General features: G+C 36.6%; 1 protein-coding gene across 4 annotated transcripts in view; it reads right to left on the bottom strand.

Moving 5' to 3' along the window:
• Window positions 1–11,847, bottom strand: part of aplp2 (amyloid beta (A4) precursor-like protein 2) — a 92,211-nt gene extending 80,364 nt beyond the window's left edge. For 3 of the 4 annotated variants that reach the window (XM_059506073.1, XM_059506074.1, XM_059506078.1), the window contains exon 1: window positions 11,566–11,846. In XM_059506073.1, the coding sequence (XP_059362056.1) occupies window positions 11,566–11,637 (72 nt within the window). In that variant the 5' untranslated portion in view covers window positions 11,638–11,846. Of the gene's footprint in view, window positions 1–11,565 lie in introns of all 4 variants that reach the window. The other variant, XM_059506075.1, reaches the window with a different exon arrangement.
• Between the last annotated feature and the right edge of the window lie 2,942 nt (window positions 11,848–14,789).

Here is a 14,789-nt window from a genome sequence, read left to right as displayed (position 1 = left end):
CATCGCCGATGTAGTTTTCAGTCAGCTTGATTTTGAATCGCAGACAGGTCCAGATATTTAGCATGCCAAATATCTCACGGGCATCGGAGACTCATCGGCGATTTCTCTCAGATAGCGTCTTTGCTCATTCACGCTGCGTGATTGTCACTCGCATGAACGAGCACAGATTTGCCTGTGATTTGGGGCATTTGTCGGCGATTTCTCAAAACCTGTCGGTGAGCCAAAAACTGGGCTAAAATCGTGCAGTCTGAACTCAGCTTTACAGTTCATCAGGCTCTTAATTTAATCTGTGCCATCTTTTGGAATATCTGAAGGCCATATAGCATAGTTCTTGACAGTAGCATTTGTAACAAGACTAGCCTATTAAAGACTAGCCTATTGAATATTACCAAGCCAATAATGACTTATTATTATTATTATTAAATCAATATAGCATTTGCTATGAAGAAACAACCACCTGCACATTTAGAACCAATAGCTACAACATGCCACAGTTGTAATATAAATCTATAGGGAAAAATCTATTCCCTTAACAGGTCATCTAATATAAATTCTAAAACAAGTGACACTTAAATTTTACACAAATAAGCCTACAATAATTTTGATAAATTCTAGTAAAGGTGGTCATGAGTAGTTTAAAAAAGATTAATAGGCTATATGTTAGTGCTGGTTCGACTTTCTCCATAGCATATAAAAGTTCCTGTTTATTCTCGGCTCGAGCAAATCTGATCGCACGCCGGTGATAGCACGCCACTCATTATACAAATAGTTATAAAGAAAATAAACAAATAGCGATTGATGATAATTGCAACCCCCTTATTTAAAACCTACACATTTAATTATTAGCTTTACATTAATCCCATTTAGGAAACCCTGCATTATTGAATATTATATTCTGGTTGCTCTTGGTGCAAATGTAGTACATTAGCTTACAATCAATCATATTACTTTCAAAAATGGCAGGCAACCTGCCATTCTGAACATCCACACGTACTGATCTTTCTCAACCATCTTGACACAAATATCCAAGCATCAAGAGAAACACAGATGGCCACAGATATTGGCCATAAGCATCCTTGAAATATATGAAAAACACATGAAATCTGTTTGTGCGTGTGATGGAGAACAACATGCTCTTGAATAGGAGAGCGAATGTTTTATTCATATGTGAACACATGCATAGGAGAGGAGTCACACCCCATCTGAACACAACCAGCGCACACACACTTGCACATATTCAGACCCTCAAAATCCAGCATGTCCTCTAAATGGTAGAGTAGCTGACAAATCTCTATGGTGCAGTTAAAGGTGGAACGGACCCCTGGCATTCATGCTAAAGGAGCAAATGTGCCTGCTTCTGCAACTCTTTGATAGTGGAGAGTCTAAATTTGAGGTGAGCCAAGCCGAAAGAGGTAACGTTGCTTCTCACTCTCTCATACAAAGCGAAGATGGACAAATACGTGCTGGATAATACGAGCGAACGCGCCACCAAGGAGACAGAGATTCGGAGAGACCAGGGCTTGCTATATATAACTTCCTCTAATGCAGCCGGTCCTGGAGAGAGACCTGAAGCAGCAGACATGACAGTTTCACCAAAATAACCATTTGGGGTTCTGTAAATGTGTGTGCATTTAAGAAATTAATACTTTAAATATGCATAAAACTAATCAAAATTGACCAAGACATTTACTTCATGTTTATATTAAAGAGGTTGGTTTTTTCTTGATTTTTTTTTTTAAACAAAGATTGTAGGGAGAATAAAAAAAAATCTAACAAATGAAGAGTCATCTGCCAAATGAATAAATGTAAAAAAATAAAAAATAAATAGAATTGGAATCCAACTTTTAAACTTAAACCAACTTGACAGTACACAAATACCATACTTTGCCCATTAAAATGTTTTTTTTCTCAGTTTCAAGTATGACTGTTGTTCTAACTCCTCATAATGAACTGTATATAAATATATTATATACATCGATAATAAAGAATGCAGAACTATACCAAAAAAAAAAAAAAAAACCTTTGTACACTTGCCTTATTTGCTTGTTGGAAAACGGATCAATTATATTAACGTGGAATCAGTTTCATCTCCTACTAGTGATTACATTTTAACAACCAAACTAATTTAATTTACATAATTTTACATTTTGTTCAGATGCTGGCATATGGTCTAACGGTTGGAAACAGTGTCAACAGTTTAATAGATCCATTTTAAATGACTTTAATTGACGTACAGATTATTTATACTTTATGAAAACCCAGGACACGTTGAACTCAAAAATTGCTTCAGAATAAGAACAAAAATAAATTCTCTCCTAAAATAAATCTTAGCCTATTAGTCAACGATGCAAATAATCCTTCTGATCACCAGAGATTGAGGGCAGTGTTATGAATAAAGGGTGCAATCTCAAAAAGTATGTCAGTGACTAAGGTGCAGACTCACAGCCTGAGCTCACTCAAGGGTGCAGCTATCAAAGTGTGTTTGCGTATGTATGCATCATATCAGTAGCCGCGTTTCGGCTAGCGAGCTTAAACCGGGCGTGCTAGTGCGTGCCAGGGCCAGTCGCGTTTCCACTGTCACTTCCGGGGCTTGATCGTGCCTCGCCGGGGCTTCCTCGGGCCAACGGCCAGGGTTTTTTGGCCCGACGAAAACCTTGGGCCAAAGCGGGCCAGCTGGGGCTAGAGGAGGGGTTATGAACAAAGGCAGAGTTTCTCCGCGTCTAGAGAGCTCAGCACTGCGTATAATTTCAGAAAGATAACAGCTTTAACACCGGTATTAAAGACTTTTTATAATAAGTTGAGCTCAAAACTCACTCTTAGTTAGCAGCAAGTGTTTGAAATAACTTGATCCGATGTGGATTATAATCACTAAATATTTATAAGCGATGTAAAAGACTATGCACGCTATTAACGTTACCATAGTAAACATGGTAAATATGACCACTTGGATAAATCAGACATCAGCTTATTCTCCATCACAATTGTGCATTTACTAAGTAACATTTTATCTGTCGTCTCATTTCAAGAGTTTAGCTCCACGTTGCATATCATCAAAATATAATAGCCTAATGATTTTTGTTTGGGAGCGTTTATAAAAATAGAGTGTCTGCACTACGGATCATTTCAGAAAGATAACACCAGCATTAAACACTTTTTTTTTTTAAATAAGTCAAGCTCAAAACTCACTTTCAGTCAGCGGCGAGTGTTTGAAATAACTTGATCCAATGTGGATTATAATCACCATACAAGGCAGAAATATTTATAAGCGATGAAAAAGACTATGCACGCTGGGCATTAACATTACCATAGTAAACATGGTAAATATGACCGCTTGAAAAAATAAGACGTCAGCTTCTTATTCTCTATCACAATCATGTATTTATTTAGTAACTTATATTATCTGTCACAAGCCTCATCTCAAGAGTTTAGCTCACGTTGCCTATCATAAAAAAAATATAATAATGTTTTTGTTCAGGAGCTTTTAAAAAAATAGAGATATTATCATTCATTCTAAATGTGACGGCTACTGTGGCTACAAATAAACAGAAACAAACTCGACTGAATAAGCAGGCTATTTTCATAAGCGTTAAAAATGTATAAATAACATAGAAATAAGTGTATTTCTGCGTGATTAATTTTGAATCCTGATAAAATAAATCAATATGATCAATGTATCACTTATTGTATAGTTAAAACATCGATGCTTTTGAATTTGAGCTTCAGGCTCTACTGTGGAAACCCTGCGCTATTCTGGCCTCGGTGCTACTGGCCCGAGGCTATGAGCCCCGCCTGGCCCGCTTTAAGCCCTGGCTCGCACTGGCCCGACAGTGGAAATGCGGCTAGTAATGGATGGGCGGAGCATCTGCAGCTGTAGCACGTTCTCTCTCCTCTCCTCTCCTGTCGAACGCCCAGTGTGTCTTACAGCTAAGAAGATTTGTGGTGAGACAGAGCAGCTGGTAAAATAATTGAAAGTGTCTCTAAGCACTAAGCTAAGCTCTCAGCTCAAAGGATGAGCATCAGGGTGGTGTGAACATAGCTGAGGCTTTACGAAACAGGAAATGGCTGACCGGACCATCATCAATGCCTCGAATCCAACAGTAGTGCTCTGCCACACCTGACATGCATATGAATTCACACCCAAAAGTTTTGTGCTGCCATAACAACTTAGCAGGGTGAGTGATGTGTGAAAAGCAGGGAAAACATCAGAATTTTGTTTAGGATGCCAAGTTTTTTGTTTTTGTTTGATTTTTCCACGCATGGAATATTCCTCACATCAATAATAAAAATTGTCATGGAATTAGTAAAGGCAGATGCCCTTTTTATTCTGATGACAATTTAAAAAAAAAAGCTGTGAAGCAACAAAAGCGGAGTAGATTCAACATGTCAGACATAAAAAAAAAAAAAGAAATACATTTCAAAATATGTGGGGTAAAAAAAAAGGCAAGAGTACAAATCCATCAAACAGACTGCACACCTATGATAAAAGCAAAATAATTTTTTTTTTTAAAGGAGCTATGTGGAGGTTTTTACCATAAAAAAATCTTTAAGATAGAGTTTTCATTTGTACATGTATGAGCCAACCATGATGTAAAAAAAAAGAAATGACACCTCGACTGTCCACCACGGTTGCCTCTATCAGCCTGTAGGCTCAATTGTGTGTGGAGGAGTCGGGCCCGAATTGGCGCGAAATTTCACAAAATGTGACGTCTGCGGATGGAAAGAAGCGACCAGCCTTCAGCACAATTCAGACACCCACAGACTCTCTTCGGGAGTTAAAAAAAAAAAAAAAAAAAGAGCGTGCGCACTGAGAACGAGCATGAGACTGGCTGCAGTTCCTCTAACGGCCACTGGTGTCAGTTACGGTTAGAAATTTCAGAACCTACGCAATGCTCCTTTAAACAACATTTAAATAAAAAAAAAAAGAAAGAATGTACTATTAACTTTACGTTTTAAAATTTACTATTTATCAAATAAATAAAATACTGGAACATTTAAATGCAATAAATATTTTAAATAAATGTCTCTGTGCACAGAAAAACAAATGAGTTACTCTCTATGCTTCCAGTGAACATCACATCAAGAGGAGTGCACAATGTGCCAATTAACATCTGATCTCCAGTCTGACTGTCGTCTCATCTGATAAACACACATGCGGCCATGTCCCAGTCGGGTCCTTGTGCTGGTCAGTATGCTTGCACCAATTGAGAGCTCACAATAGCCCCTCGCTGACATCCATTCATCACTCCTGGTCTGAGCAATCCATGCTATTAAAAGCCCTGCTAACACATCCACACAATGAAGACTGCATAGAAATGGCTTGTGTGCAATCACCCCCGCAAACACACATAAAACCACTACATGCAGTTAACCAAACACAAGTGCGAAAACCAATGAAATGTTGCTTTAAAGTCCATTGTTGTTTCTAACCAGGTGGAAGATTTGATCAGAACCAACCAGATTTAGGAAAAAAAAAAATCAAATAAAAATTGGCAACACTCAAAGGCCCTCACACAACCCTTTTAACATCCATAACATGAGGGAAACAAGATTTTCATTGGGAAGAAATATAAGGCAGGACACGGATTGTGAAAAGTGGACAGTCCATACTAGAATGGATTGGATGTCAGAAAAAGCTAAAATGTATTATTGGTATTATTATTATTTTCTGTATTAATAAATTTACAACATATCAGCAAAGGCTAAATTCATGGAAACTAAAAAGATCTAAATAAGATAATATAAAAATTCTGAAAATAGACTTAATGATAAATAAATTGTATACAATAATGTAACTATTTTAAATACTTGTATATAAAATAAATATTTTCCAATAATGTTTCCAGTAGAAAATGGTTAGGAAAATTTACAAAAATTAAATAGGCAATTGTCCCCCTTTCAAGAAATATACATGGGTCAGCCAAAAAGCACAGTAATTTCAGGGATGCACCACATTATAATGATAAGACTACAAAAACAACCTTTTTTTAAAACGTGCCCTGATGAATCATGCCAAATAAGTGCAGGAACGTGATTTGATTAGATTTCATGTTGACTTTAAATCTTTTGTGCAACTACTCCTTGCAATGCATCATTTCAAGGGCCTAGAGTCCCATCATAGAAGGCAGCACTGGACGACTGCATAACAAGAGCAAGGTGGGCCCTCGAGCAACCTGGAGAAGAGACAACACTTTTTGTTTACCATCTCAGCAGCTTGGAAAAGAGCACAGAGACTCCCACTCAACCACTGAGATTTTACAAGCCGCTTTGTAGATTTCTCTTAAACCTACACTGTGACAATACTGGGGTTGCGTAACTCACAAGTATGCCAAGTTCAGTGTTTTTAATGTGCTTTATGATCACTCTTGTTATGATCTGAATCGGAATCATGTCTGTTCCAGCAGCAGGTTACTAGAGCACACAGGGCATTGCATTTAAAATAAACACTTCATTCATGCCAGTATGTGCCAAAGCTTGTGCTACAATCAGTGAAAACACTAAAATGTGAAAAAGCAGGCAAGCTTCGAACACGGCACATATATGATTTGGCACTAGTCAAATTCCAGCATTGTGTTAGTTGGAAATATGTTATTTCAGCATGGCTGGGCTTTGGGTTGGGCAGTTCATACGTTTGAATTGGAGAGGAACTAATTTCTAAATTAATGGTTCAAGAAATGAACTCATTTGAAATAAACAACATTTTTCCATAGAAACTGTTCTTTTAATTACACATCTGACAACAAAAACAACTCAAGGGGAAAAAAAAAAACCTGAGAGGTAGTGCCAGTCATTATGAAAGCTGTACAAGCAAAAACCGTCACACTGAGCCAGACAATCTACCGTGAAAGCTAACAAAACAGGATTTGATCAAATACACTATTGGAAAACACAGATAAAATGTTCAGAGCTTAACAATTAGGATAGCTCAAGGCTGAAGCTTGAGCCTAGTGCTGCATTTATGCAATCAATTCAGGTTTCGCCAATGACTCCTTACTTAACAGAACCAGTATGTGACCAGTTCTGTTGAGTATAATGATCATTCTTAAAAAGTAGTTAAACTAAATTGACACAGGGGTCTAAAGAGGGGTTTACCTATAGCCCTTTACACACATACAGCCTTCACTGTAAAGTACTTTAAAGGGATCATGTGTGAACAATCTTTTCAGAAATACTGGTAAATTTGTTCTGGCAGTTTACTGGTATGAGAAGTTGTAACATTACCGGTAAATAACCAGTAATGTGCTTAATGTGAACAAAGAACAAGACTACCTGTGCTAGCATTTACGAGTTCAGAACAACATGACTAGAGACTCTGGACCAACCGTAACATTCTGCCGCATATGACAGATGTATTCCACACGGTGTATTTCGGTTTTAATTCATCTAACACAATGTATCTGGGCCAAAAGCAGCTGCACGAGTGTGAGTTTCTGACAAAAAATTAAAACATCAAAAACACTGACTGTGTATACCCTTCCCCTTTAACAAACAGAATACCAGGAGGAGAATATCACATTAAAATTATATGTGAATGGTGCTTTAAAAAAAAAAAAAAAAAAAAAAAAAAAGAAATGTGACCAGCATATTTTTGTATCTACAGGTAAAGTTTTTGGGGCTATTACTTGACATGACGTTTTAAAAAAGCAACGTTCATGGCACAGGACAGTAAAAACAGAGAGATGCAATCCAACAGCCAAAAAATTCAATAGGACTGGAGAAACAATGTATGCAACTCATTGCATTTTCTGCAAAAGTGCAATAAGAGTCCCATGTGACTGATATACATTAACGCCACTGCTTTAGTTGCAAAAACAATGACTCCAAGACTTTAACATTCAAACACTTGCCCACTTAACGTCTTTTTTCTTTTGGTCAATCAAGTTCACAGAGTTGCATTATATTTTTTCAATTTACAGCTATTAAATCAATGACAATAACACATCCTAAAAGTTACATACAAACTAAAATGTACCTATCATATGATAAAATGTAATTTATTACTTAATTATAATATTTTACAATTTTAATGGTTTCCCTGTTGTTGTTTTTTTTGACGATGATGATAATTGCGAGCGAGAATTAAAGACATGCATATATATAGATTTTATTTTTTTTCTGAATGGTAATGTGAAATTTAAAAATGTTGCAAATTTATCGAGTAAAAATTTTATGTTACTAAATATATTCAGTCACTTGATGTAAATATATGCAGGTAAGATCTTACCAGACTTCGGAAATTAGTGTTAATCTACCTGGTTATTTAATACGTGTTCGCGCGATTCAGCTATGCGAACTACAGCTATACTAAACGGTCACTTTTGGACATCAACAAACGGTGTTCCAACATAGTTTTAGATCATCCTTTCTACTCCCGCCGGAGCTACTGAGATCACCGCGGACAATCCTTGCTGAATTCTACCGCTGTACCATTGAGAGCATACTCACAAACTGCATCTCAGTATGGTACAGCAATTGCTCTGCATCTGACCGCAAAGCACTCCAGCAGGTGGTGAAAACTGCTCAACGGATCACCGGCACCCAGTTAACATCCATCGAGAACATTTATCAGAAGCGCTGTCTGGGCAGGGCAAGAAACATCATCAAGGATTGCCTCTCATCCTAACCATGGACTTTTCACCCTCCTTCCATCCGGCAGGCGTTACAGGAGCCTACGCTCTCGAACTAGTAGGCTCAGGAAAAGCTTCTTCCCCGAGGCTGTGACACTTCTGAACTCCACACCACCAATCTAACCTGCACCTGCTCTTTTACTGCACTGGTCACAGTACTTTACATACATTATTTGCACTATTCATATTTTGCACAGACTGCACATGTTTAAAGCTATTACGCTATAAACTGTCTAAAGTTGTTACTGTACAAGCACAGTAAACTATTTCTACAAAAATATCATTGCACTACTGTTTTTTTGCATATAATACATTGTTCAACAATACTTTTGCACACTCATCCAACTGCATTTATTACCACTGTTCTCACGTCCTTCTATTCATAATGTATATATAATCCTTCATTGCTCTGTTCATAATGTACATACAATCCCTACATTGCATTCATATTTATATTCTGTATATACTCTGATCAATATTGTATATAGCAACTCCACTGTACATTCTGTATATCATAGCTTTACTTACTCTGCACTTTTATGTATATAAAACACTGTATTCTTGCACTTCTGGTTAGATGCTAACTGCATTTCATTAGCTCTGTACTTGTACTCTGCATAATGACAATAAAGTTGAATCTAATCTAATCTTAAACCAAGCTTAAGGTTTCAGTTTGGTCTCAGGACCAGTGAAACTGTTGTATCAGCAAAAGAAACGGGAAAAATCTGTATTTTTGAGCCTGAATGTGTCATGGTTATATAACATATGGCTGTTACAACATAAAAAAGGGACATATCCACAGCTGAGGATTAAAGGGGTGGTTCGGGATTTTTGACATCGGACCTCATTTTTAAGTCAGCCTGGTTGTTATTCATCAGTGGAGACATTTTTTTTTTAATTATCCAGTCTTTATATTTGGATAGATAGCCGATGCTAGGCTAGCGCGAGTCAATGGGTATATGTTAGCCAGCCATTAAAAACCGTTTTACCCGCTCCACAAATCAAACTTACCTTTCATCTCAATGATCCTAAAGGAACTAGTTTCTCAGCCGCTGCGGAATTTTAATCAGTGTGCCAGCGGCAGGTAAATACCATACACTTGCGTCATGTGTGGACCGGCTCACTCGGTTGCCTAGGTAATCAATATCACTCCGCTGCTGCTGTCGACAAGGCTTATGATTACAGGGAACAAATTATAACTAATGCAATGTGATGAAAGGTAAGTTTGATTTCTAAAATAATTCTATCAACGGACATTTGCATCGATAGTCTAGTGTTATAATTGATTTGCGTTTGGTGCACTGTGGAGCGGGTAAAACGGTTTTTAATGGCTGGCTAACATATACCCATTGACTCGCGCTAGCCTAGCATCGGCTATCTATCCAAATATAAAGACTGGATAATTTTTTTTTTAAAAATGTCTCCACTGATGAATAACAACCAGGCTGACTTAAAAATGAGGTCCGATGTCAAAAATCCCGAACCACCCCTTTAAAGAAAAAATTCCAAGCTTGCACCAGCTTCAGAGAGTTAGCAGCAAAGCATCAACGATCAAACAGACAGCCCAGTGTGATTTTAACACGTTGCCTTTGTCTCCTGCAAAATACAATAACACCTGGCAAAAGAGAGGGAATAATTCCCATCCCCAGCACTAGGAGGGTTTCAATGCATGCAGTTCCCCTGCAGTTTAGTTAGTGAGACTTCAGGGCTGCGCAGAACCTCTGCAGAACTTTCCCATCCAGGTTATAAATCAGGTCTGAGGTCAACGAGACTCACTAGCTCAGCATCAAACTCCCGCTGACCAGAAACACAAAGCTGCAGAGTCTGGAAACACACCTCTCTCAAAATAACATTTTACCATTAATCGTATTCTTGAGGAGCTATCAGATCAAAACAATCAAGGAGTCAAATGTATAACAAAGACGAAAGTGGTGATAACAGAAATACAATAGGGTCGTAATATCGATCTGAAGGGTAAAATGATTCTTTGATTTTCTACAGTAATGCTGATCTATGCATATTCATAAACATCACTGCACCTCCTCATGACGGTGAAACACAAGCAGCTCCTTTCTCTCTAAATGCATCAATTAGCAACAACGGGATTTCATTATTTCAGTGCGTCAGTGTCATTATTTCTTGCACTGAACAGAATTGTTTCATAATTTGTTTTATCATGCCTGCAGGCGGTGCTCTTATTGGAGGAGCTTGCCATCGGAAAGGACTATTGGTACACATGTAAAAGCACAAAAACGCCTCTAGCACAAAGGCAGCAGTGATAAGGTAAGTTTTAAAGCAAACAGACAGGGATCATCCAGGAAAGGAATGAAACTTGACTTTCTTACATGAGTTCATTTGCCTACAGTGGAAGCAACTGACACGTTTCACAAGCCTGACAGTGTTCTCCGACAAATACAAACTTGTCCTTTAACACAGGAAGTGATTTATCACCTAAAGCCTGTCAGACACAAACATCAGACCAAACACCTGAAAAGCAATTTATTTCTGATGAATATGTATAATGATCTGAATCATTTCGGTTATATAGTGTGATCAAATTTTTTTTTTGAAGCGGATTAACCATCTTGATTCATTGCTGTCATTTTACACCAAGCCAAAGCTCAGAGTAGATACAAATCTCTAAAAGGTCTCTTCTGATCGAGACATCAAGGAAAAGTGTAGATCTTCTCCAATGGAAGACCACAGTTATAATCCATGCACTTATGAAATAATGTAAAAATTAAAACAGCAACTTACATTATGGGTTTAAAAAAAAGATTTAAATGAATATAAAGGTTTTAAAAATGTAAACTACTAACGTTACTTACCTATAAATAATACCATCACAATAAAAAGACGTCTCAGTACAGAAATATCAGAGTAAACAATGGAAGATAATTATGAAAACAAGGGTGAAATATTAGTGCGCACGTAACGTTACCTCAATGTATCCAGCCAGACTCGGAACCGCGATGGCCAGAATGAGCACAGATATGGCCGGGACTGAACCCATCTTTCACGGTTACTCTCTTTTAGGATTTGTGCTGAAATTATCCCGCTGTGGATTCTTATCAGAGGCTCTGAAACAGAAAACAGCTCAGTAAACGGTCCGCGAGCTGTTGTTGTTGTACGCGTAGATCCCGCTCTCAGCGCGTGTGGAATGCTGCGCGTGTACGACTGCCTCTTCACGAGCGCGAGCTCTCAAAACCATACCACAAGCACGCACGCCCCCGGCTGACTGATGAAGGGACAGACCGGAAATGAGGTCATCATGCTGTCATCTCCTGAGGATACCAACTGGGTGTGAGCACCATAGATGTCTATGGTGAGCACCTCCTTGTCTATTATGAAATCGGATTTAATAGATTTTAACGATAAAATGTGGGCCTATATATAGTGGAAAATATTAAACAGAATTCATTTTTAATGTTTTTTTTTTACTGTTCTCTGTACAGCTGCGATCATAAAAACTGTATTTTTTTTATATTCACACCAATGTTCCCTATTTTAATATATTTTAAAATGTAATTTATTCCTGTGATTTCAAAGCTGAATGTTTAGCATCAATACTCCAGTCACATGATCTTTATTATCATTATTATTATTATGATGATGTTGAAAACAGATTAAACTGTTTATAGCTTTAAAAAACAATTTAAACTGACTTCAAGCTTTTGAATGGTAGTGTATAATGTTACAAAAACCTTTTTTTAATTAAATTTAATTTTAAAATATATTAAAATATAAAGCAGCTATTTGAAATAGTAAACACATTTTACAATATTGCTTTTGCTGTATTTTGGATCAAATAAATGATGGCTTGGAAGATAATTATTTTAAAAACATAAAAAATCTTATGGTTCAAAAACTGGTAATGTGTGTGTGTGTGTGTGTGTGTGTGTGTGTATGCACACAGTGGTGTGAAAAAGTGTTGGCCCCCTTCCTGATTTCCTTTTTTTTTTTTTTTTTGCATGTTTGTCACACTTTAATGTTTCACATCATCCAACAAATTTAAATATTAGTCAAATATAACACATCCAATTTTTAAATGAAGTTTTTTTCCCCATGTAAAAGGTTTTTATTAAGGGAAAACAAAATAACAAACTACCTTTGTGAAGAAATGTTTGCCCCCCTGTTAAAACTGTGGTTTATCACACCAGAGTTTAATTTCTCTAGCCACACCCAGGCCTTATTACTGCCACACTTGTTCACAATCAAGAAATCTCTTAAATAGGAACAGCCTGACAAAGTGAAGTAGATCAAAATTTCTCCACCGCTCTGTAAACAACTCATTGCAAGTTATCATAAATGCTTGATTGCAGTTGTTGCTGCTAAGGCTGGCCAAAAGAGTTATTAGGTTTAGGGGGCAAACACTTTTTCACACAGGGCCATGTAGTTTTGGATTTTGTTTTTCCTTAATAAATCCTTCATTTAAAAACTGCATGTGTTTTACTTGTTATCTTTTACTAAAATTTAAAATTGTTTGATCCAAAACATTAAAGTGTGACAAACATGCAAAAAATAAATCTGAATTTATTAATTTTTTTCTGAAAATGTCTCTTTTTTAACAGAAAATGTAGGTATGAGCAGCTCTGTTCAGTTGAGGATATGTATCTCTTCTTCCTCACTACATAGATATGGTATTATTAGAATTTTCTGTTATTATTTGGGATTATGCATAAGCCTATTCAGTTGCAAAAATAAATGAATAAAGCTATCCTATGACTTTTTAACCCTTTTTTCCTTTTACCATGCCACATACTGTCCATTCACAGTGACTACTTTTCTAAACATAATTATTTTTTTAGGGATCGTTCACATAAAGAAAAAAAAAGTCATTCACTCAATCCCACTTGTTTCAAACCTGAGTGAGTTTATTTCTTCTGCTGAACACAAAAGAAGATATTTTGAAGAATGTGAGGAACATCATTTGTTAGCCGGTAGCCACAGACTTCAATAATATTGAAAAAATAGGATGAGATTTTTGGGTGGACCATCCCTTGAAACAAATGGAAGAAACGCACTGTAACTCTAATCCCAATTGTGTATTTCTAACATTCAGATGCTGCCACCTATCACAACCTCATTATTTGCAAAGAGAAATTGCCATATAGAGGATTGTCAAGATATTTTACTGGAAACTGGTCTTCATTACATATATTTTCTGTTTCTACATTTGGTTTTACTTATGTTTATATTTATATTTTGTGTCAATTATCTTTTACATATTTTATACAGCTAATAACTTTTGTTAGAGCACTGTCATAAATGCTACAATTTCATATGTCAAAAAAGTACCTGACTGTCACAACATGCTGTTGTGGTGTTGATGTAAGACCCTAATAGAGATATAATAGAGATACAAGCTATTATAAGACCAGGCAGGTGATCAGGGGTAGAAATAAATACAATATTAAAAAAAAAAATATATATATTATATTATATATATTATATATATATATATTAATTAATTTAAAAAAATATTATTATTTAGAATGTTCTTTACAACACCATTAAGTTTGTATATAGCACTTTTAAAGCATGGTTCTTTATGGAACCTTATAAAACGGGTTACACTATTGTTACAAGCTGAAGAACCCTACTGGTACCGTCTAGAACCATTCTTAAGAGTGCAGATCTGCAGAAAGGAGAGATATGTTTGTTTATAAGAGACCAAGTGAAAATAAAAACAAACCTAAATGCTCTTCTTTCCAATATTGCACTGTGTTGACAGCAGTTTTACAATCAACGAGGGGAAGCTGACATTACCAACATCACATTTGGCATCTCAGAAAAAGCCACAGTTTCCTCTCTTTAACATGCAAAAATGTCATGTAAAAATTAATTGCTAGGGTCATGTGGTATAATAATGATAATTCAAAAATAATTCAATAATTTAAAAAAACTACCCAAAGAGTAAAACAATTCTGTATCCAGGATTGTATTATATGAAGTAATATCACACAGCAGGTCCCTGATTGTCATGTCCATGTGAGCATAAACACAGATCTACAGGTGGTCCGTTAAAAATCAGTAGCAGTGGGCAGAAAAATCAACATGATGTTTTTCCGCCTGCTGCTATTACACAATAGACTGTCTGCTTCTCCCATCACACCACATTTACACAATCCAATAGTCAATAAATCTGTCAGAGAAGCTTTAATG

The sequence above is a fragment of the Carassius carassius genome, chromosome 23, assembly GCF_963082965.1.
Source record: "Carassius carassius chromosome 23, fCarCar2.1, whole genome shotgun sequence".
Classification (NCBI taxonomy): Eukaryota; Metazoa; Chordata; class Actinopteri; order Cypriniformes; family Cyprinidae; genus Carassius; species Carassius carassius.
The sequence above is the reverse complement of the archived record's forward strand: the minus strand, read 5'-3'. Positions and strand labels throughout refer to the sequence as shown.